At 35.6% G+C, this 23,373-nt stretch overlaps 2 protein-coding genes across 5 annotated transcripts; one reads left to right on the top strand and one right to left on the bottom strand.

Annotated features, from left to right (window-relative positions):
* Position 1: 1 nt before the first annotated feature.
* Positions 2-23,122, top strand: cfap69 (cilia and flagella associated protein 69). 3 transcript variants are annotated; one of them, XM_028460686.1, is made up of 23 exons: positions 4-290; positions 2,135-2,194; positions 2,271-2,336; positions 3,377-3,486; positions 3,582-3,658; positions 4,370-4,540; positions 5,784-5,936; positions 6,170-6,347; positions 6,732-6,855; positions 7,196-7,244; positions 7,337-7,458; positions 7,944-8,178; positions 8,867-9,031; positions 9,419-9,534; positions 10,238-10,356; positions 11,307-11,388; positions 11,471-11,663; positions 13,116-13,253; positions 13,381-13,457; positions 13,683-13,880; positions 14,342-14,434; positions 14,531-14,602; positions 22,914-23,122. In XM_028460686.1, the coding sequence occupies exons 1-23, from the start codon at positions 210-212 to the stop codon at positions 23,076-23,078; spliced, it is 2,844 nt and encodes a 947-aa protein (XP_028316487.1). In that variant the 5' UTR covers positions 4-209; the 3' UTR covers positions 23,079-23,122. The 3 variants fall into 3 exon arrangements, with proteins under 3 accessions (XP_028316488.1, XP_028316487.1, XP_028316490.1); XM_028460689.1 differs by having other exon boundaries at positions 5-290; positions 4,370-4,468; XM_028460687.1 differs by lacking the exon at positions 2,135-2,194 and having other exon boundaries at positions 2-290.
* On the bottom strand, positions 15,609-21,697 carry LOC114471808 (uncharacterized). Of its 2 annotated transcripts, none has more exons than XM_028460740.1 (5): positions 21,264-21,697; positions 19,921-20,137; positions 17,418-17,485; positions 16,779-16,973; positions 15,609-16,074 (listed from the first exon to the last, which is right to left on the bottom strand). In XM_028460740.1, exons 1-5 carry the CDS (start codon positions 21,610-21,612, stop codon positions 15,791-15,793), a joined length of 1,113 nt encoding a protein of 370 aa, XP_028316541.1. In that variant the 5' UTR covers positions 21,613-21,697; the 3' UTR covers positions 15,609-15,790. The 2 variants fall into 2 exon arrangements, with proteins under 2 accessions (XP_028316541.1, XP_028316542.1); XM_028460741.1 differs by having other exon boundaries at positions 16,809-16,973.
* Positions 23,123-23,373: the final 251 nt, after the last annotated feature.

The raw sequence follows: 23,373 nt of genomic DNA, 5'->3' as shown, positions 1-23,373 counted from the left end.
CCCCGCCCCTCTGCGTGGTAACCATGACAACCACAGGACGCCGTCAGCCTCAATAAAAGCGATGGTTTCAGCAGAGTTCTAAACATCGAGCTCACGCTTCGACATGACTTTTGTTGTTTTTTGCGCGTTATAAATAAAGTTGAGTTTGAATTAAAATTGCAGTAACATCGTCAGGAAACACTTTAAAGGAGATTATTCTTTATTTACACATGGATTCACTGACAGTTCACAGAAGAAAACCAGACATCTCCGAGATTAGAAACAGAGCTTCAGCCAAGAACCGGCAGGAGGTAACATAGACATATTTGTTAGTCTTAGTTTGTTGTTGTTGTTGTTGTTGTTGTTGTTGTTGTTGTTGTTGTTGTTGTTGTTGTTGTTGTTGTTGTTGTTGTTGTTGTTGTTGTTGTTGCGTGTGTGAATGAAGGAGTAGATAGTTAATGTGTTTCTATTGGGCTTTTATTTTGATAGAAACACGAATCAGTGGATAAAAAGTAATGTTATGCTGTGTAATGATTATTTCAGACCTGAACAATTCTAATTCCAAAAGGTAAAATAAAATAAACGAAAAATGAAGCAATTAAGAATGCTAGAAATAAATAAATAAATGACAAATTAAATAAACTTATATTTCTGCACCTGTTGTCACCATCATTTAAATAACTAGTTGTAGTATTTTATCATTGTCGTCATTATTCACAGGCATCATGAACTCATCACATCAATGCCACAATTATAAATACTATCACTATTAACTCAAACATTATACTATTAATTATTAGTACGTATTAGTCACTTAATACATCTGTGTACATATACATATACACACCCATAAACACATATATACATACAAACATACACATAAAAAATTAATAATACCATCTTAATTCATAAACCTACTAAAAGTCATTTACAGTATTTGTACCTTTAAAAAAGCCTCACACCAATTATAGTAAATAGTTATATTCCAACATTTGTATATTATTTGTTTATTAAAGGGACAATATTTTTTTTAATTAAATGTAGCCTATGGTTAACTTTAATCTTTAGTCATTTAGAATCATACAAATACTAAATTAATATATCTTGTTTTTTAAAAAAAAAAACTATTTAAACAAATTTAAAAACAACGTGTCTGTTTTTTCTGGTTATGTAGGTAGTTTGAAATATTGCCTTTTTTATTTGTCATATTTTTAGTGATGTTGTCTATTTATTTATTTTTAAATTAAGGTGTTTTTCTTGCAAACATAATCGGACAAATTGGTGGCAAAAAAATAAAAAAATACCTGTACTTGTGAAAGTGTCCCGTTTTTGACCAAACCAACCCCGTCCCATCAATATTTGTTTTTATTTTTTTTGTTAGAATAATTCACCCAGAGGTGCTTGGAATGGAAACGTTAAAACACATAAAGATTTGAGAGTGTTTGTGAGAGTGTTTCTCCTTTTTTATAAACAGAAAATTGTCTCAGCAGTAGTTTTAATGTTGAGAATCTCTGTTAATTTTTTTTTGTGTTTGTGTTTTTGACTTAATTCAATTAAATACAACAAATAAAAGCAGTGACTTGTGAGCCACCATTTGAAATCACATTTCTTGCATACTTTTACTGTACGTAGATGGATTAGGGACAATTTTGATGGAGTCAAAATGACGCGATAATAAATAAATTTGTCGAAACGACAAGATCTCAACTTTATTCTCAACATTTTTGCTGTGTCAGCTATTATAAACTAGTGCTAGATTGAAGGAAAACCTTTAGTTAAGAATAATAAAAGCTCTCTTTTATTAAAATCAATTGTAATGCAAACACAAATGATTTATTTGGCCTCCGCTAATAGTTTACATTGGAAATTCTGCTCCAAAACACATTTTTGAGGCTTAATCAACACATTTATGTGTTGATTTAAAAGCAGTTAATCCAATAATTTGTTCATACTTGTTTTATTCAGCCTCTTGTGTTTGTTTTACTGTATCACCAGAAATAACTAAGGCAATAAATCACAACGTTTAGTAGAAAAATATTGTCTTCCTTAGTTTTAATGGGTCATAGAGAAGATGTGAACAAAGGAGAAATGACCTTTAACCTTTAACCTTTCATCTTTTTCTTTAAAACTGACCTAAAATCTCTTTTATTAACAGGGAAAACAGATCAGTCTGGAGCTCAGTAAAGTGATTAAACTCCTCACAGATCCTTTAACAGTGAGTTAAACTCCATATTTATCATTTTATTTCACTTTATTGAACTGTTTTAATAACATGGTTGGTTCTATTAAAGGTGAAACTGAAGGAGCGACACCTCTTTGTTCTGAAGAAACTGCTGAAGAGGAACCACATTGGCTTCGTATCCTTCACACGGTCGTCAGCTTCTTGTACATTAATCTCCTTTAGGTGTCACACGCTGCAGCAGATTGTCAAATATTTCCCCTCATTACGCTCCCACGGTGCTGTGATAGAAATAGATGAAGCCAAACACTGCTCCCTAGGCTCCAATTTACACTCCATCCGTCAGCTTTCTCCCCCGTTCTCAGCAATCGTAGCGTCAGATTTATGGGACGCAGATTGTTAAGTTGCACATGCTGAAAAAAAATTTAAACAGCAACTTTTTACAACATTTAGCAATAAACCACGTTTGACCAGATTTACAGCAATGTTTGTGAAATTTGTGATTTTTTTTCTTCTAAAACTCACGTCAATATTAAATCTAAATGTTTAATATTGAATCTTAAATCTAAATGCTAAATGTTGAATCTGAATGTGAAATGTAAAATCTAAATGTGAAATTTAAATGTTAAATCTAAATTTCAAATCTAAATGTCAAATCTAAATGTGTAATGTCAAATCTAAATGTCAAATCTAAATGTCAAATCTAAATGTCAAATCTAAATGTCAAATCTAAATGTTAAATCTACATGTTAAATGTTAAATCTAAATGTAAATGCTAAATATTGAATCTAAATGTTAAAATTAAATCTAAATGTTAAATCTAAATGTCAAATGTCAAATCAAAATGTTAAATCTAAATCCAAATGTTAAACTAAATGTTAAATCTAAATCTAAATGTTAAATCTAAATCTAAATGTTAAACTAAATGTTAAATCTAAATCTAAATGTCACAAGTGAAACTAAATATTGAGCAAATTCACCAGACATAACAATAATTATAATAAAAAATGTATTATTTAGATTTTATGAGGGGCAAAAAGAAAAACAAATTTTACAAATATTGCTGTAATTATGGTCAAAAGTAATTTTTAAACATGGTTTGTTGCTAAATGTCGCAAAAAAGTTGCTGTTTATTTTATCATGTAAATTTTACACACGGCGGCCCATACATATTTACGCCTGTGTATGGAAAATTATTTCCTTAACATTTTGCTGTAGCTTTTAAAGGAGTTGTCAGGCATCGCCAAGATACTGGACATCTGTGCAGAGAGGGCCAAAGATCATCCTGAATATGTGCTCATTCTGTGCGAAGCACTCAAACTTTGTAGGTAAGCAGCTACAAGTTTGAACTATTTGAGTTTTTTTTGTTATTATTTATTTATTTTTTCATCGTTTATTTTACTGTTGCTCTTTTTCATTTCAGGCTTCCTTTCCTTAAAGAGAGAACATCTGACGAGCTGACATATGCACAGGACACCATCGACTTTCTCTCTCACATGGGTATGCCACTGTCGACTTTAATTATGGTCCATCCTGCTAACGGGATATTCATTCGTATTGGGCGCCGAACGTAAAAACTCAGTCACTGTTTCATAGCCGACATATTTTAGACATTTAGCTCACTTTCCTCACATTTAGTACATTTTTGTTTAATTTGAGACAGAAATCCATGTAAAACAGCATGTTCTAAAATCTAAATGTAAATCTAATAATGGCTGAAAACACCAAGGTCGTGGGCCACTGACCAATTTTACATTTAGCATTTTACATTTTACATTTAGATTTAGATTTTACAGTTAGATTCCCTGCGACCCTGAACAAAAGAGCAAGCGGGTCAGAAATTGGATGGATGGACACAATTTAGATTGAGATTTAACATTTGTAATTACATTTATTTTTTTGTTTTTAACAATGATACAGAATGTGCTGTTTTATACAAATTTTGGTCTCAAATATAAAAAATTTGCTAAATTTGAGTATAGTGACTGAAAATTGAAATGTTAAATGTAAATCTAAATGTTAAATTCAAATCGAAATGTTGAAAGTAAATCTAAACGTTAAATGTAAGGCAAAATGTTAAGAAATTATGCACAGTGGGCAGTTCGGTGCCTGTCGATCACGCAGCAGCATTTAGCGACCAATTCAACATTTAGATTTAACATTTACATTTAGATTTGTTTTTCATGTGTACACATTTTTAACTGTTGACAGGCTGCCTGATGAGAGTGTCGGACGCTGAAGTGAGGCAGAACCTTGTGGAATGTGTCAGATCCTTCTACAGCTGCGTGGTTCCCAAACTGCTGCTCGATGGTACGGACCCTCCCACCAAGCCAAAGCTCCGGACTGTCCCCTCTAACAGCCGATTTTCTAGACTTTCACTAAGTGAGACTCGCTCATGTCTTCTGTGGTGGCATGCTCGTGCTCTTAAGGTCGTTTTGTTTTTGTTTGTTGGTTTTCTACGGAAATGGATTAGGACCAATTTTGATGGAGAAAATAAGTCGAAATGTCGAGATTAAAGTAGAAATTTGAAATATAATGTTGAGATACGTTTTAAGGGCTTAGTTATTAAAGGCCCAGTAATTGTAATTAGATGTAATTGAACTTTAGTCATTGAGAATGTAATTTTAATTGACTTTCAGGGAAAAAATAATTATTATTGGGAAAAAATGTCAGGCAACGTAATCATAATTGAGTTGTAATTGAACATGGATAATCAAAGATGTAATTGTAATTTTAAAATGTAATTGACCCCAACCCTGGTTGATTAAACTTTTCTTTGAGGAGAACGAGCAGTCGTCTGGTCTAGTTGAAGTTGTTTATCCTTACAGTGGTGCTGATTATAGCGACGTTCATTAACCCATTAGATCTGTTGTTTTGCACCAATGACCTTCCATCCTCAGGGTTGCATCTTAAAGATACAAACATCAGTAAAAAATTACTGGGTGCTTTGGGGTGTGTATATATATATTTATATATGTACTTATATAGTAAATTACTCTATTACTATAGGTTTTAAACATTATAATGTTTAAATATAATATAATGTAACGTAACGTAACATAACGTAACGTAATGTAACAGAACGCAAAGTGACATAAAATAACGCAACACAACGTAATCCAACGCAACTAGCATAGCATAGCATAGCATAGCATAGCATAGCATAGCATAGCATAGCATAGCATAGCATAGCATAGCATAGCATAATTCAGTGCAATGCAGCACAACGTAACGCAACGTCATGTAACATAACGTAACATAACGTAACGTAAGACAATGTAACGTAAGACAATGTAATGTAACGAAACGCAACGCAATACAACGCAACACTGCTAGAATTTATTTTCTGCCGTTCAGTTTTGGTGTTTTCACAGTTTTTTAGTTTTATTCCTCATTGCATGGAATATTAGTTTTTCCCCCCATCATGACCTTAATGCACTTTTCATTTCTTTTATTATGAATTCTTCTCCAAAGTTTTCCCTTCATTCTTCTTTTCTGGTTTCTTTTCCCCCTAAGGTTGATCTAGCTATCTGTTCATTGTTGTCGTCCTTTTTTTGTTGTCACTGTAGTTGTAGCATGTAGTGTTAAAGTTGTTGTGAGTTGTAATGTTTCCTTGTCTATGAAGGGCTCCAGCAGACCTCTACCAGCTACAGGCTACAGCTGCTGGAGTACAGTGACCTTCCTCAGACGTTCCTTCTCTCCATGGTGGCTCTGGAGAACCAACCAAACATCAGATTACAGCTACTGCACACGCTCCAGCTGCTCTCCAGCTCCTCTGGTTAGTGATTGATGTACTGTATGAATGCTTCTTTAAATGGGAGGAGACGACCTGTGAGTCCAGTAGATTACAAGAGTCGTCAAGTGTCCAAAAATCACCATATGACTTAATGACAATCAAAGGCTGATTGGAAGAAGTGTCCTTGTACTGATGCCATCAGCATCACTGAGTAGTTGCTTTATTTTTATTTTTAACCGACGTCTCCATGATTACCGTTTGTTTTACAAACACAGATTTGAACTGCGCCGCTCTGCTCTGTGCACGAGGAGCGGAAACAATATGTCTCCACATGAACGAAGCGGACCCGTCGGGTCAGGTCCTGATCCGGTCCACAGAGATCCTCTGGAACCTGGTGGAGAGATGCAACAAGGAGGAGGTGACGGAGCAGCTCAGCAGCCTGGAGTGTGTGGTGTACGTGTCTCACATAGTCCTACATAATACACGTGTGTTTGCAGTTTATTTGTGTGCATTGCCATGAATATATAATACGATACCAATACTTGACAAAACGATATACATCGCAATATCAATGATCACAAATTTGACCTTTACAAGTACAAAATTATATGAAATGCAATTTATTTAATTTTTTTAAACTTGCGAGAACAAGTAAATGTTAAATAACTGTAATTTAAGAACACATTGTTAAAAACAAGTGGTATGTTAATAGACATAGAGACATAGACCTACTAATAATGATATTTCAAAGGTTTTAGGACACATTTGTAATTTGCAATTTAAATATTTATCATGTAAGTGTTGTTTTTTATCTGTCTTCCTCTGTTTCTGTCGTAGATCCCTAAAGGAGGCGTTTTTACACCACATGCTAAACAAGTCCCAACCCTCCAACGTTCAGCTCAGAAACGACCTTCTCGTCATCACGTCGCTTCTTGCTGAAAGTCCAAAATCCCAGCTTGTTGTAAGTTCAGAGAGTCCATGTATTTTACACACATCAAAGGACAAAACAGTTGCCATGGCAGCGTACCAACACTTGCTAGAAAAATGTGCCAACTATTGCATTTTGAGGTGGTAATCTCAACATTTTGACTTTAATCTCAACATTTTGACTTTAATCTCAACATTTCGACTTTAATCTCAACATTTTGACTTTAATCTCAACATTTTGACTTTAATCTCAACTTTTCAATTTTAATCTCGACATTTCGACTGTACTCTTAATTTGCCAAAAATTTTCTCCATCACAATTGTTCCTAATCATCTTCCATGACATGATCTAACAGCATGTTTCTCATTTCCAGGAGAGTTTCTTTGCCAGACAGCTCGTGATTTTTGCCATTTCTCCTGAGCGTAAGGAAACCTCTTCTTTCTGAAGTATTGAATTCTTTGATGACGCTGTTTTCCAACTTTAAATGACTAAATATTTCACTCGTGTCCTTTAGTGAGAAGTCACAACGCTCTGGTTCCTGACTTTAAGATGGACTTCAGTCTTGAAGACATGAAGCTGAAGAAGCTGCTGTTGAACCTGTTGGTTTTAATGTCCAGTGACTTCGCTGCACAGCAGGTCAGTCCTACGTTGGTTCAGTATTTTAGCTGAAAAGTTGGTCACATGCAGGGTTGGGGTCAATTATAATTGTAATTGTGTAATTGATAATTAATTAGTGAGGATGCAGGAGGCTAAAAACAATAGATGAAAAACAAATTGGATGATATATAACATTTCAGGGTGTTTTAGGACTGATTTAAGACATGGGTCAAAATTGACTTGTTGTCATAAGAGATGCTAACAGAAAGCTAACACGTAATTGTAATTGAATTTCAGGGGAAAATTATAATTGCAATTTTTATTGTAATTGGAAAAAATGCTGGTCACTGTGATTATAATTGAGTTGTACTTGAACATGGATAATTGAAGACGTAATTGTAATTGAAAAATGTAATTGACTTCAACCCTGGTTGTAAGTGAACATGGATAATTGAAGACGTACTTGTAATTGAAAAATGTAATTGATTTCAATCCTGGTATGACTTTCTCTGTCCCTGTCACAGATCTATAAAGAAGAGCGAGTCATGCTAGCTCTGCTGACTCTGGTTAAGCCTCCTGAGGCCTCGTCAGCGCCGCACCGCTCCGGCTCTCGTCATTGGTCAGCTCTACAGGGGGAGGAGCTCCAGCTTCAGGCCCTGGCAACCCTCGCCACACTCGCTCCGATCCTATTGGACGACTACAAGCTGTACCAGGGAAACGCCTGTCTGCTGATGCTGCTGGACTGGTGCGTCGTACCAGGTCAGAGAGCAGGTCAAAGGTCACAGAGGAAACATCTGTGTTAACATGTCTGCTACAAACAGTCAGGGTTGGGGTCAATTACATTTTTAAATTACAATTACGCCTTTAATTATCCATGTTCAGTTACAACGCAATTATGGTTACAGTGACTGGAATTTTTTCTAATTACAATTAAATTACAATATTTTTTTTTAATCCTTAGAAAGTCAATTACAATTACATTCTTAATTACTGAAGTTCAACAATCATTAAGAAGATAAAGAACCTAATAAAAATGAACCTTCCTCTTGTGTTAGCTTTCTGTCTTAAATCAGCAGTAAAATACACTACGCATGAGTAAAACAGAACTATGAGATGTTTAATTAAATTGAAATTGACAGTTTTCATAGAATTTTTGTGTCAATTTCAATTACAAAGTTATCTGAACTCAATTACAATTAAATTACAATTACAACAGCAACAGATTTTTTCAATTATAATTACGCCATATTTGTAATTCATCACCAATTAAGACATTACAATTATAACTGACCCCAACGCTGCTGTTAGTTTATATGAAATGTGATTTTTTATTTATTGGCTAATTTCCATGTTGATTTATTAGATTTTTATTTAATTTAATTTGTTATTTGAGTTCCTCCTTTCCAACCTTTATTCTTTCTTTTTCCTCTCCTCTCCACCTGATCAGACTCCTACTTCGGACAGGGTCAGAGTTTCCACAGCATCGGAGGGCGAGGCAGTAAAAAAGCTCAGATGAGACTTTGTATCAGAGCTCTGAGATCCATCACGTCTCTGTGTGAGGAGTCTGTGAACCAGGATCTGTGTGACCAGGGGATCATCAGCCAGCTGCTGGGTAATGTAACGCAACGTAACGCAACGCAGCGTAGCGTAAAGTAACGTAACGTAACGTAACACAATGTAACTTAACGTAGCGTAACGCAACGTAGCGTAACGTAACGTAACGTAACGTAGCGTAACGCAACGTAGCGTAACGTGGCGCAACGTAACGTGGCGTAACGTAGCGTAACATAACATAACGTAGCGTAACGTAACGTAACATAACGTAATGTAACGTAGCGTAACGTAACGTAACACAATGTAACGTAGCATAGCATAGCATAGCATAGCATAGCATAGCATAGCATAGCATAGCATAGCATAGCATAGCATAACTTAACACAGATCAATCAGCTTTGCTTCCAGCTGTGTTATTAACACAGCCGAATCATCTCTTCCTCAGGGATCTTAAACCAGATGGAGGAAAGTCCTGATGAAGATGATGCCATCGCTCTGGAGGTGATTGCAGACATTCAGCTGATCCTTTCTACGCTGTGTGAGCCCGACATGCACAGGAAGGTAAAGTCACACCCTAAATGTGAAAAGAATAGACTGAATTAAGCTTAAAAGCCTTTACCACCAACTAATTCAGGGTTTTTCAACCTTACGGTGACTCCATGATTGATTGATTCTCTTTATTTGGTATGGACATCACAATTACATTGGTAACCTAGATGTATTGTTTAAGTGTGTTAGCACGTGCTATTTTACAACACCTCTCCACAAGTGGGGTCACCTGGAAATAAAACTGAAATGGGGTAGCCTGAAAGGTATAGTAATAAAACAATTTTAAAAATTACTCATTAAAATTGAAATTTTTATTAAAAAAAAAAAAAAAAAAAAAGAAAAGATGATTTTTTTTATTTGCAGCATTGTCCTTAGAGCAGGGTTTTTCAAACTTTGGCCCGTGACCCCATGTGGGATCGCCTAGAAATTAAATAAAAATGGAGTCGGCTGAAATGTCTAGTAATAAAGTCAAAATATTACTCATTCAAATTCTATTTTTTATTAAAAAAAATGTTTTACTTGTTTGTATTCATCTTAGCTTTTATTTATTATTTGAGCTATTAGTTCATTCATGCTCTAAACCGACTTTGTACTGTTTGTAACAAGGCCTTCAAACATTTCAAAGGTTGAATTTAAAAATGAAAATCTAATAACATGACGCTGATGTTTGTGTTGGTGAATCTTTGGATCCTTCAGTGTTCTGTGTCTGTTTCAGGAGCTTTTTGGGTCAGAGGGAGTTGAGATGGTTCTTCATTTCCTGAAGAAAGGCACAGAGAGGTTTTACAGCGGCTTGGGACACAACAAGTTGATCCTGTCCACGGTGGACTGTGTGTGGTCAGTTCAGTTACACAAGAGTTTAACCTGCAGGTTACATCATGGCTCCTCCATCACTGTTTCATAACCAACATATTTTCAACATTTTCACGTGAAACAGCATGTTCTATATCATTGTTAAAAAGCTGTACACATGAAAAATAAATCTAAATGTTAAATTTATATCTATATCTAAATCTAAATGTTAAATCTAAATGTTTAATCGGTACCCAAGCTAAGCTAAAAGTCTAGAAATGATGCAAAGTGGGCAGGTCAGCGTCTTTCAATCAAACATACCATTGTGAGTGAGGAGAGGGGAAGAGTGAGACATTGCAGGATTGCTCCAAACTAACTGGTGGGCTGCACATCAGCCGAGGTGGACCTTGGAGGTTGGGGTGTGTGGAGTGTGGGCAGGGCCTCATGACCAGCCCACTTTGTATAATTTTCATTTAGCTTTACACATGGCCTTCGATTTAACATTTAGATTTAGATTTTAAAATTTATGTTTAGATTTACACATAACTTTAAGGTTTACATTTTACATTGAGATTTATTTTACATGTACATATTTTTAACATCAATATAGAACATGCTGTTTTAAATGAATTTGTCTTTTCTAAACATTTAGTTGTACACTTGGTGACCAATTTAACATTTAGATTTACATGTACATTTAACATTTATATTTAACATTTACATTTAGATTCAAGATTTGCAATTATTTTTCATGTGTACACATTTTTAACAAGGATAAAGAACATGTTTCTGTCTTAAATAAAAGGAAAAAGAGTTAAATGTTCTAAATATGTCAGCTATGACCCAGTTTTACATTCCACACCCCCACCACAGGGCAGCTCTGAAATTCGACACCTTACTTTAACCGACTTTAACGCTCAGATTCAAACTTTTATCCTTAAGTTAGGATGGAAAACAAAGTGAAGCTTTTGTTAAATCCACTTTCACGCCATTAGGTCGTGTATCGTTGGCTGCTACACCACTGAAGACTATTTCCTGGCCAAAGAAGGGACGTTCCTTCTTCTAGACCTTCTCAGTGTAAGCACGTCTGTTAGTTCTGGACTGTTTGTTGTGATTGTTTTTGTCTTATAGGTGATGTTTCTTTGGTGTGTTTTATCAGACGAGCCCTGGCTGTGTGCACGGCATCGTCCTGTCCACGCTGCTGGAGCTGTGTGACAACCCCAACACTCTGTCCCACATCCTGAGCTGGAGGCCCAGCGGTGGAGGCTCAGCTCCTGGACTCCTGCTGCAGATGTGGAGGCAGGAGGAGGAGATGCTGGGAGTGGCCCGAGACCCACATGGAGCCATCGCTGGTCAGTATTTACAGCAAAAGATCATGTGTTTCTACATACACGCACACAGTAAGAACTAATGTTCTCCTGATTGAGCACAGAAAAAAAAACACATCAGTGACTTTTAAAGAACCTACCGGATAATATTTATTTATAATCTTGACCCTTTCCTAACAGGGCCAAAGTACAATAATGTTTGAAAAAAACTCAAAATAAATTATGGGGCGCCGTTTGTTAAATTGTCCATGCTAAAATAAACAGCAACTTTTTGCAACATTGAGCAACAAACCACGTTTATTTTTGACCAGATTTAGAGCAATATTTATGAAATTTGTGATATTTTAATCTTGTAAAAAAATAATGTCAATGTTAAATCTAAATGCTAAATGTTAGATCTAAATGCTAAATCTAAATGCTAAAAGTCAGATCTAAATGCTAAATGTTAAATCTAAATGCTAAATATTAAATCTAAATGCTAAATGTTAGATATAAATGCTAAACACTAAATCTAAATGCTAAATGTTAAATATGAAATCTAAATCTAAATTCTAAATGGTAGATCTAAATGTTAACTATTAAATCTAAATGCTAAATGTTAGTTCTAAATGTTAAATCTAAATATGAATGCTAAATGTTAGCTCTAAATGCTAAATATTAAATCTAAATGTTATATCTAAATGCTAAATATTAAATTTAAATGTTAGATATAAATGCTAAATATTAAATCTAAATGGTAAATGTTAGATCTAAATGTTAAATCTAAATATGAATGCTAAATGTTAGCTCTAAATGCTAAATATTAAATCTAAATGTTATATCTAAATGCTAAATATTAAATTTAAATCTAAATATTAGATATAAATGCTAAATATTAAATCTAAATGTTAGATCTAAATTCTAAATATTAAATCTAAATGCTAAATATTAAATCTAAATGCTAAATGTTAGATCTAAATTCTAAATATTAAATCTAAATCTAAATGATGAATTTGCATATTATCTAAATATTTAGTTTCACCACTGCACCATCACAAGATGAGGCGTTTATGTAAACAGAAAGCTAGTGGATTTAGATAAGATCAGAAGCAAGATGTAGTTCAGAATGTATCAGAATGAATCAGAATTGGACGTAGGTTAAAGATGTAGCTAGACATCTAGACTAATGCACTAGCCTGATTGGAGGAGAATCCTGCATTGTTTTAAGAATAAACCTGTATTTGAACTAAAGTATTCTCGCAGTCTCTTTTTGCTCATTTTACCAACATTACACGAGGTCAATATTCCAGGATGGAAAACAAGAAGAACCCTCAGATGATGCCAGAGAAAAGATCCAACAGTATTTAGTGTTTGTGTTCCTCTGAGAGAAGGTTGAAAATGTTTGTTTTCTCTCAGCTGGAGGGTTGCTGGGTCCAATCCATCTCTGACCTTCTGCAGTGCTCTGTTAACTGAGTTTCTCTTCTTTTACATTCTAAGATCCACGGAGGCCGATCCTCACCCGCTCCCAGCAGGAAGACGCCCAGCACTCGTTTCCAGCTCACAGCCCTGGTGCAGCAGTGCTGGAGTTATCAGAGAACCTGCGCTCAAAGATCTACTCAATTTTCTGCAAAATTGGTAACGCGGCAAACGTAGAATTTTGTAAATTATAGCAGCTTCATTAACGATCACACAGTAGAATCGTATTAATGTCTATTCAAATGTATACTTTTATGGACATTTTCTGTTTTATTTCATTTCTTAGGGTTTCAGGAACTTCCTGGACTGACAAGAAAAGACTACGTGACGCTGAGCATCATCAGGAGATATTTAGACTTCAAGGTAGTAATGCTGAAGTCATGTGGTTCCTGTTTAATGCTTTGAAGCCATCAGACTTCTCCCTGTTTTTACTATACAGTAATCATAACACAATATACAGTAATCTGACTCTAACTATAGTTACAGTATGAAAATATGCATCAAATAAAACTGACATTGAAAAGGTGATTTCATGAGTTTTTGAGAAATGGCGAGTAAGGGGTTGAGTGTGTGTGTGTTGTGGTGCAGGTGGGTGAGGTGTGGGATGAGATCAGTCAGGAGCTGAGGGAGGGAGGGGTGAGGCCCATCAGCCCCGACCAGAAAGCCCTGAGCTCCATCTGTAGCATCACTGAGGACACGGCCAGGAGGGTCATGGAGGATCAACGCAGCATCATTGAGTTGCAGCAGAAAGAGGAGAGCAGCGAGGAGGAGCTCCTCTACACCGAGGTGAGGGAAACACCCCCAGGGCTGGACTGGCCATCGATGCCCAGTGGGCCATGGACCCCAAATGCGCCCGACATGGTAACAGGTGGCCAAAAATAGTCCAAAAGTGACAATAAAATAGTGTAAAATTAATAAAATGGGCCAAAAGCAGTCAAGAATGGCCAAAAAATGGTCAAATAAAGAGGAACCAGGTGGTATGTAGCGACAATGGGTCGCTTTAATGAGCAAAATGTGACAAACTATAGTGAAAAAGGGCAAAAATGTGGAACAAAAAGGAAACAAAAGTTAGTTTATTTGGATGAAAAGTGGCCAAAAAATAAGGACAAAATAAATATTGAGTAAAAAATATTGAGATTTATATCGTATAGTCATTTTGAGAAAAAAAAGAAAACAAGATATGAATGTGTTCTATATCACCCAGCCCTAACATCAACAATAATGATATAATATCTTCTTCTTCACAGATTACTGTTAACTCCCATTGTAAACAGAAAGAGCTCGCGGCCAAATCCTGGGACAATTACGTGTCCAGGACTTCAAACTACGAGGTTCTGAAGGTAATTCATTTGTAAATAATTTCACACTTACAACACTTGGTCTTTTCTTTGTATTTGGTAAATTTTTAAAAACAAACATTTTGTGGTGTTTTACAGGAAGTGAAAGCCCAAAGAGAAAAGTGCAGCAGTTCATCAAAGCCTGAGGATTCTAGGAATCGTCCAACAGAAGTATCTCACTCACTTCTCTTTATTCCTATTATACAATAGAACTACAATCACATGCTTAACGTTTCATTTAGCAAACGCCATGTATAACAGACAGTAACAGTTTAGGGACTCGATCATCATCAACAGTGATGGATTTAAACCGGTGACCCTTTGATTACTAGCCTGTTTCCTTTAAAGGGACCCTTAACACTTTTTATAAATGTGTCCTAAAAGCTCTGAAATGTCATTATTGGTAGATCTATGACTAACTAAACACATTATTTTGCACTATATTTGATTTATTACCTTTTAAAAATAGGACTACTTTACAGTTTTAGAGCCTGTGTTCCTCCATCTTGAAATCACATGATTGATGATGTCACACGGCCCCTCATCCCATTTTTTTTTTTAATGGAGCTTTTTAGATCATTTACCAGCTTTTTCGGTTCATCTTGTGCTGTTTTTAGTTGCTCTAAATAATCAGGAAAAGTTAAATATCTCGATGTTAACCTCTTGTTTACAGAAAGAGGATAAAAACTGTTGTGACCGGAAAAATAAGCTATGACGGCAGGGGGCGACAGTTATAACTCTGAGGTTTGGTAGTAGACAATGAAGCAGTGCGCCGACACGCTCTGGTGGCTGAAGTTAGCAAGTAAATCATGGACTGTTGGAAGGACTCCCACCCAAAGGACTTCTATCTTAAGGGTTTGTGTGTCTTTAGCAGTCTGTTAGTTACTCTCTAACTTCAGCCAGTCGAACGTGTCAGCACACTGTTTAAGGGAGAGTAAAGGTCCTTTTGGAGAGCTCTGCTTCTGTGCTTTATTGTCTACCACCGAAACACAGAGACATCATTAACTTTTCCTGATTATGTATAGCAACCAAAAATTAGCACAAGTCGTCTGCTAAATGATATAAAAATCAGGCTGAATGTTTCACTCCAATAGAAAACAATGGGATGTTTACAGGCAGTGGGGCCACGTGACATCATCAATCATGTGATTTCAAGATAGAGGAACACAGGCTCTAAAACTGTAAAGTAGTCCTATTTTTAAAATGTAATAAATTGAATATAGTGCATAATAATGTGTTTAGTTAGACATAGATCTACTAATAAGTACATTTCAAAGGTTTGTAAAAACAATGGAGGATCTCTTTAAACGTAAACCTTCACTCAGACATTGTCAACATGAATTAATTACTAAACAATAATCAACACTCGTCGGCTAAAGTCTTAATGGAACCTGGGACTATGGTGGGCTGTGGGGCTAAGGATGGCTGCAGGCTCCTGATGCACTCTAAGAGTTGGGAGACGGCGGTTGCATTGCTCTCTATGATGCGGTCCAACATGCGCTCCTCTCTCTCCTCGCTCCTCTGCAGCTGCTGAGTCCACAATTTGTTCATGTCCTTCAAATACCGCAAGACTGGGTCATATTCATCCTGGGTGTAGCGCATCCTCCTCCTCCTCTTATTCTCAGACTGTTGATGTTCTGCGTCTACAGAAGTCATTCAGAGAAAAATAAAATTAGAATAAATAAATAAATAGGCCACTGGTGTGTTCTCACACATGCATAGTTGCACGAGGGTTTTTAATGTGAAGTTTGTCTGTTTTCTTGAAGCATTTACTGTATATTATCAATATTAGACATTAGACAATTATGATGATGTATTAACCACATTAAAATAAAAAGAACACTACGAGATTAAAGTCATATTTTAAGAATGTTTTATGAGAATAAAGGCGCATCTTAAAAAACTCGTAATGCTACAGCGTTCAGAATTCTCTAATGAAGTGAACACAACTTCAGCAATAACCCTGAAGTCGACCACTTCCTGCCACTTCCTCCTCCACAATAAAAGAGGCCATTAGCTCCAAATCAGTGTGGTTATTTGGTCGGAACAAACGCAAACGTCTGCAAAGTGTTTTTAAAGTGATAACAGTAGTGATGATAGCATTTCACTATGTGTGAAACATAAAGACAAATATAATCTCACTAAATGTTCCACATTCTCCATAACACACGCAAATCCTGTTTGGATTTCAATTTTATTCTCTAAATATTACGACTTTAATCTCATAAAATTACAATTTTATTAGGTTCTGACTTTATTCTCATAAAATCTCCAATATTAAACTTTAACCTTGTAGTGCCCAGATTTAGTATTTTTATTTTGATGTGGCCTTAATATGTCGTCGTACCTAATGTATCCAGTGTATTAGATAACATACAATGTGAATGGTGTGGGGGGGATCCAGCAGTCCTTTCCTTCTGGGGGCTACTGGTTCTGCACCACTCAGGTTCTGGTGAGGATCCAGAAGCTTCCTCTGAGTCCTGTAGTGACAACGGCTCCTCCTTTATTTCCTTCAGACTCTCCACAGCAGGAATGGGACTTTCTGTAGAAGCCATGAACCAACGTTTAGCATCCATCCATCCATCCATCTTCTTCCGCTTAGCCGTTTCCGGGTTGAGGGCATCCATCCATACAACCGTATTTAGCTTATAGTGTCTAATTTTAACAAAAACTCAACAAAAGAGCTGGGCAATATATCGAGATTCACAATATATCAAGATTTCTATTACATTTACAATATCACCTATATCAATGTATTCTAGTGCTGCAGCTATGGAAGATTATTGTAATCGAGTATTCTGTCGATTTTTTCATTTCAATTAATCGGATTAATTGACAACTATATCAATAGTGTGATACAAAATATGAAAGACCTCTTAAACTGAGCAAACAGTTGTCAGTTATTCCTTAAAATTATTTTTCAAAACTTCAACTTAACCGTAAACAAGTAAAACAGTGTAGCACTGCTAGAACCATGTGGTCAGACCTGCAGCGTCCTCCACGGTGCATAAGGGACCTGTCCAGACAAAGCTGTCCATACGCTGCTGTGATGAACTGTGGAGGACAAAAAAATACCTTGATTTATACAACAAACTCAATAAACACGCTCATCAGTAAATCTATATGTTAATGAATGCAGCTTTGTCCATATTTAGCTTTTTTTTTTAATAAATATTGTTTAGTTTGTAGTTTTTCTATAATGAATGTTTTTGGAGTCATTATGTGTAATTATTGATTTTTGTTGCCATTGTAGTGTGATTCTGCAGTCATTTTGTGTATTTTTGTATCCGTTTTCATGTAGTTTTGTGCATTTCTGTTGTCATTTTATGTATCTAAATGTTTAGTTTTGTGTGTTTTTTTAACACATTTTCATATTTTTGTTGTCGTTTGGTGTATTTTTCTGTAATATATGTTTTTGGAGCCTTTTTGTGTATATTTAGTTATTTTGTCGGTTTTTGTGTGTTTCTGTAGCCATTATGTATATTTTTGTGCATTTCTGTTGTCGTTTTGTGTACGTTTTGAAAAAATATTGTTAGTTTTTAAGTTTTATCTTACTCATTTAGAATATTTTTATAATAAATACCTTGTGTGTGTGTGTGTACGGGTGTGTCTTTCTGTAGTGACACACGCGCGGGACAGGTAAAAAGGAAAGTTATATGAGTGAGATTTTTAGCCCTCTTGTTACTTATGCCTCGTGCTTATTAACTCATAAAACAGGCTAAAATAATCTGTGTATTCTTCGTTCTTTGGTTATTCCGTTTTAAAACCAAATCAAAATAACAAATAAATAGTGTGGTTATTTATTTTATTCTACTGCATTTGATAAAATGATCTTGTATCACATTGTCCATCTCACACTGATGGCAGAGGTGTAGTTTATGTGTCGATGATATTTTGTTAAAGAGTTATTGATGCTGGAAGTCTGAATCTGTAAATATCTGCCAACTTTACCGAACAGTGTTACGATCCAAATAGTATCCAGATAATCTGGTGACTGGGCGGAGTTTTGCTCCCGGACAAGAAAGAAGCAATGCATGAGTCACATCACTGGTGAATTGAAACGTTATTAATACATAAATAAATCAAAACCCAAAAATGGATGTTATGTAAAACATGCACATGATGTGATTAACTCATTCACTGCCAGACATTTTAGAGCATTTTGAAAGATTTTTAGAAACCCACAGAATATTTTGTACTGCGACAATCTAAAATCTGACCAGATTCTGAAAGAATAGACACGACTTTTATCAGAAAAAGGAATTTTGTTTCGAGCTTGCTTCGTTCTTCTGTAATCACTCGTTGAATAGAGGCAAGTTTCTCACAAATAGACAGTTTATGAGCAAAAAGCTGAGAAAAAAAAAACCTTTTTCTAAAAAATCTGTCAGTGAATTCAAAGCTAATTTTTTTTTTTTTTGCTTTAGTGACACTTATAACATCTGTACATTGGTTTCCTTCTATTAAAAAAAACAAAAAAAAAAAAACACTTAGACCGGGCTTTTGATGACAAAATTATTATTATTTTGTTATCTGGGTCAGAGTATTAGTTTGCTTAATGTATTTTGGCCTTCCCCCCCCATCAGTCTCTCACACACACACGCGCGCGCGCGCAACTTCCTCTTCCTTCGTGACACGCCGAGTCGACCCGTCTGGCTCGGTTTGTAGATAATTTCCCCTTACGATCCATGTTCACTCAAGTCCACACATGCTCTGTTTTAGTGTAAGACGCTGTAATCTGGTGGGAGCTTCAACTCACGCAGCACCATTTTCTCCTTCTTCCTTGCTACTCCCTCCCCTCTGATGGTGAGCATTGTGGCTAATCTCTCAACAGTTGGTCACTACAACATCATACAAGCCTGAAATTCACGGGAGAACTCCGTCACACTGTCTCTTAGCAACACCCAGTGAAAAACACAATCAACGTCTTTAGACGTCAATGGCAGTCAATGAGTGAATCTACTGGTGCTCCTCGTTTCTTGTGATAAACTTCCGTGTGTGTTGACGGCTGCTGTTAGTGGCTATAGCAGTATTTAGAATGTGCAAAATAAGTATTAATACTGCCCTAAAAAAAATATGTAATTGTTTTTGCAAAAGTGTCAAATTGTAGAAATTCAAACATCTATTGTTCCTCACACCAGCCTCACAGTTAATAGTCACCAGTTTATTTAGATACTATTTGGACCATAACACCGCAAAACTAAACATAAATGTCAGCAGCTTTTTACGAGGGGAGGGAAACCAGGGACTTCAGTTTTCCCTCTAATTTCTCCGTAAATATCCAAATATTACACAAACAGAACAAGTTTTAAAAAAGAAGGAAAATAAAACTATAAAACGCTGCTTATTTGTTTTTTTTTTTTTTTTTTGTGTGTTTCTGCTTTGGTTTTAAGTCAGTAAAACAAAATAAACACTGTTTATTTGTTATTTTGATTTGGTTTTAAAACAGAATAACCAAATAACAAAGGGTAAACTGATTTAAAATGCATTACCTTGTAGAGGCTGCGACTCCGCTAGCAGAAGTGGCGTCCAGGTGAGGATGTCTTCTTTTCAGGTGCTGATGCATCGTAGACGTACTGTTATGATAGGCTAGATTCATCTTACAGTGGATACACTGGACTACGTTGTCCGCTTTGCGAAGTGTAAAATGGACCCACACTTTAGATATTTTCGGTCTTTTTCGCACTCCACCGCTGTCCACGTCTTCCTCTATTGCCAGAGAGAAAATGATGCACGTCAATTAACTCAGTCCGTGTGAAACATGACGCCGCCAGAGACTGTCTTAAAACGGTTAAGATACGGACTTTGTTGACATGATTTAAACGAAGCCTCGAGGCCGAGAATTTGCCTCGAAGCTTTTATGTAATCAAATTATTCATTTCAGCCCTAATGTGTTCTAACTTATTTTGTATTAAAATACTAATTTTTGGAGTCACCGCTTTCTCTACTTCTTGGAACAGCATGAAAAGCTCAGTTAGATGATCACTGAGTGCGTTCTAACACAGACCTTCACCTAACTAGCCACATGACAGAACTCACTCACACGTGCTGTCCCTTAGAGGAGAAAAAGCCCAAAGTGGCACATTATGCTGCTGTTTGTTAAAGGGTATCATGTTTTCTTCAGGCACATAGTACCATTCGATAGCATACTCAAATAACTATGCTAACCAAAATTGTTTGTTAAATGCAGCAAATATCAAAAATAACTTAAAGATTTAAACATTTAATGTGGGTCGATACACAAAGCAAAGCAGTGTTTAGTGTGACACCAACTAAGTCTGAACGATTAACCTTAATCGCATCGATATTAACGTTGTCACTACTGCGATAACGTAACCTCAGATGCTGGAGGTTTTTTCTTCCGTCTCCATCATTTGAGTGACATATGTTCACCAATCACAATTGCCGAGAACCGCCTTCCTGGGCTGTTGGCCAATCAGAGATGGTTACAGGACACACGCTTGTATGCGCTGCAGCGAGTCTTTAACAACTACACTAGGGCCCTATAAAATCTACGTCAACGGAATCACATTATTGAACAATGAAAATGGAATCTACTGTTGAAAGTTTTATAAAAATATAATAAATAAATTAACCCAGAATGGTCTTTCTGGTATGAATTTATTAAGTTAAGAATATTGAGATTCCTGTCGTATATCGCCATTTTGACAAAAAAATATCGCCCAGCCCTACAGTATAACAGGTTTAACTTGTTTCCATGCACCAGTATTCTATAAGCTCTTAAAAAATAAAAATAAAGATATGGAATTTGCCGGTTTAAAAGCCTCTGTCTCATTATTAAAGGGACATTTGTTTTGACAAAAAAAAAACTCACCAATGGTATATTCTGGGTCCTCGTTTTGGGACAGTCCGTCTCCGAGTAGATCCTCCAGGACGTCACAGCACGAGGGAAAAGCCATGTCGGTCACGGTCTTGTTTTTCCTGGCTTTGATGAAAGCCTGCTTCACGTGCTTCCACCGGACACGGCATTGTTCCGATGTCCGGACGAAGCCCGCCTTCCTCATCTCTTCAGACACTTTGTGGAACACGACCGCGTTCCGCGTTTTTCTACCGTCCATGAATTTCAGGATGTTTCTTTCCTTTAACTGTAGCACCAGGAAATTAGTCTCATCGTTCGACCAAAAGTGAGCTTTGTCTCTCTTTTCACCCTCTTTTTTACTCATCTTTATGCTTCTTTTTCTTCTTCTTCTGCTACAACTTTTTCTTCTTCTTCGTTTTTGTTTTTTGCGGCTTTTTTCTTTTTCTTCTTCTTCGTTGTTATTTCTGTTGGTTGTATCTGACCCGTTTCACTACCGCCACCTGTTGATTCAATGCATTTCTCTTGTTCTACTTCTTCCTTCTTTCTTTTTATTCTTCTTTGTTTCTTTTTTTCTATTGTTTTGATTTAAAAAAGTAATTTATATTTTTATTCTTTATTGGAGATACTTTATTGCACAACAACAATGGCAAACACATGTATTAAAAATGCTCGCAATAAAATGTAAATAAACGAATAGAAAGAGAAATAAAAGACAAGTGTTTATTATTATTAATAATAATAATAATAATAATTAATAATAATTTTCAAAAAGCTAGAGGGTTTCAATTATTTTCAGTTAAATTGATTGTATTTTGAATTTTAACAGCATATTTTTATCCCACAGCTTATTGATCATAAAAAGGATGATTTTTTTTAAATTTAATTATTATTTTGTGAAAATTAAGCAAAATTTTTTTTTGAAATTTGCATTGGTGATAAAAAAAATGTTCCTATTATAATAATAACACTTGAGATATTTTGCGTTTCTTTTTCATTCCTTAGAAGTTAACTTCCATCCCATCTTTTGAACGGTAAATGTCAGTGTTTTTCTTTCTTCTTCTTTCTTCTTCTTGAAGAAGAAAGTTTGGAGAGAACATGTGGGTCAGTGGTTCCCAAGTTTTTTTTGGGTCATGACCCCATTTTGATATCGCAAATTTCCGGCAACACCAAAGATTTGTTTTCTAGAATTACTTTTAGATCAAGTTTGTTATACTATCTAGCTAGGATTAGTGTACATTTTAATTTATTTATTTATATTTTTATATTTTTTATTTAATTAATTTTTTTCTTCCTTTTCTTTGTACTGCATTTGAACTAGATTTATATTTGACAAAGTGAAAGTATGGAGTGCAGTTGTTTAGGATTATGTATTGTTTTGATTTGAATAATAATAATAATAATAATAATAATAATAATAATAATAATAATAATAATAATAATAATAATAATTAAAAAAATATATAAATATGATTTAAAAAATCGATTTTGACATTATTTGGATCGATACAATAATCGCGCTGTGAAAAATTGCGATATATTGCAGAATCAATATTTTTCTTTCATCCTTAACATTAGTATGTGATTTTGAACACAGCCATACAAATAGTTTCCTCTGTATCACGGGGGTATGTTTGATATAATAAAATGTCTAATCTGTGTTTTTAGCATGTCATTGGACACGTGATGACAGTGGAACACACAGACGATCCAGGGCTGGAGGGAGTGAACGTGAAGCTGGCGAGCACTAACATCAAATCTGCATCTTTAAACAACGAGGAGACGATGACACGAGACCCCGAGTACTTCAGCACCGTGTCCATCGGAGACTGAGACCCCCCAAGATTCTGGTCCAATAAAAACCCTCTGGACCGTTACTGCACTGCTGTTTGCTTTATTATCATCACTAAAACAACTCTGAGTGTTTCACTGGAATGAGTCGTTCACAGTTTCATCCACTGAGTGATTATAGACACACACACATAGAGATAAACATTTACACAAACACACAAGATTAGACAATCACATTCACTGAGAAAGACAATCACAGACAATCCCTGACACAGGAAGGTCAGGTAATGTATTTGTATAACGCAATTCATACGCAAGGCAATTTGATGTGCTTTAC

This window comes from Gouania willdenowi, chromosome 11 (genome assembly GCF_900634775.1).
Source record: "Gouania willdenowi chromosome 11, fGouWil2.1, whole genome shotgun sequence".
NCBI lineage: Eukaryota > Metazoa > Chordata > Actinopteri > Blenniiformes > Gobiesocidae > Gouania > Gouania willdenowi.
The sequence above is the reverse complement of the archived record's forward strand: the minus strand, read 5'-3'. Positions and strand labels throughout refer to the sequence as shown.

Excerpts from the sequence above, each read along its gene's own strand:
- LOC114471808 (XM_028460740.1), bottom strand. The coding sequence starts at position 21,612 with ATGAGTAAAAAAGAGGGTGAAAAGAGAGACAAAGCTCACTTTTGGTCG. Across the intron at positions 20,138-21,263 it reads GGACCCAGAATATACCATTG|AGGAAGACGTGGACAGCGGT; the intron begins GTGAGTTTTTTT and ends CTCTGGCAATAG. Across the intron at positions 17,486-19,920 it reads GGAGTCGCAGCCTCTACAAG|TTCATCACAGCAGCGTATGG; the intron begins GTAATGCATTTT and ends TGTCCTCCACAG.
- cfap69 (XM_028460686.1), top strand. The coding sequence starts at position 210 with ATGGATTCACTGACAGTTCACAGAAGAAAACCAGACATCTCCGAGATT. Across the intron at positions 291-2,134 it reads CAGCCAAGAACCGGCAGGAG|GGAAAACAGATCAGTCTGGA; the intron begins GTAACATAGACA and ends TTTTATTAACAG. Across the intron at positions 9,032-9,418 it reads GATCATCAGCCAGCTGCTGG|GGATCTTAAACCAGATGGAG; the intron begins GTAATGTAACGC and ends TCTCTTCCTCAG.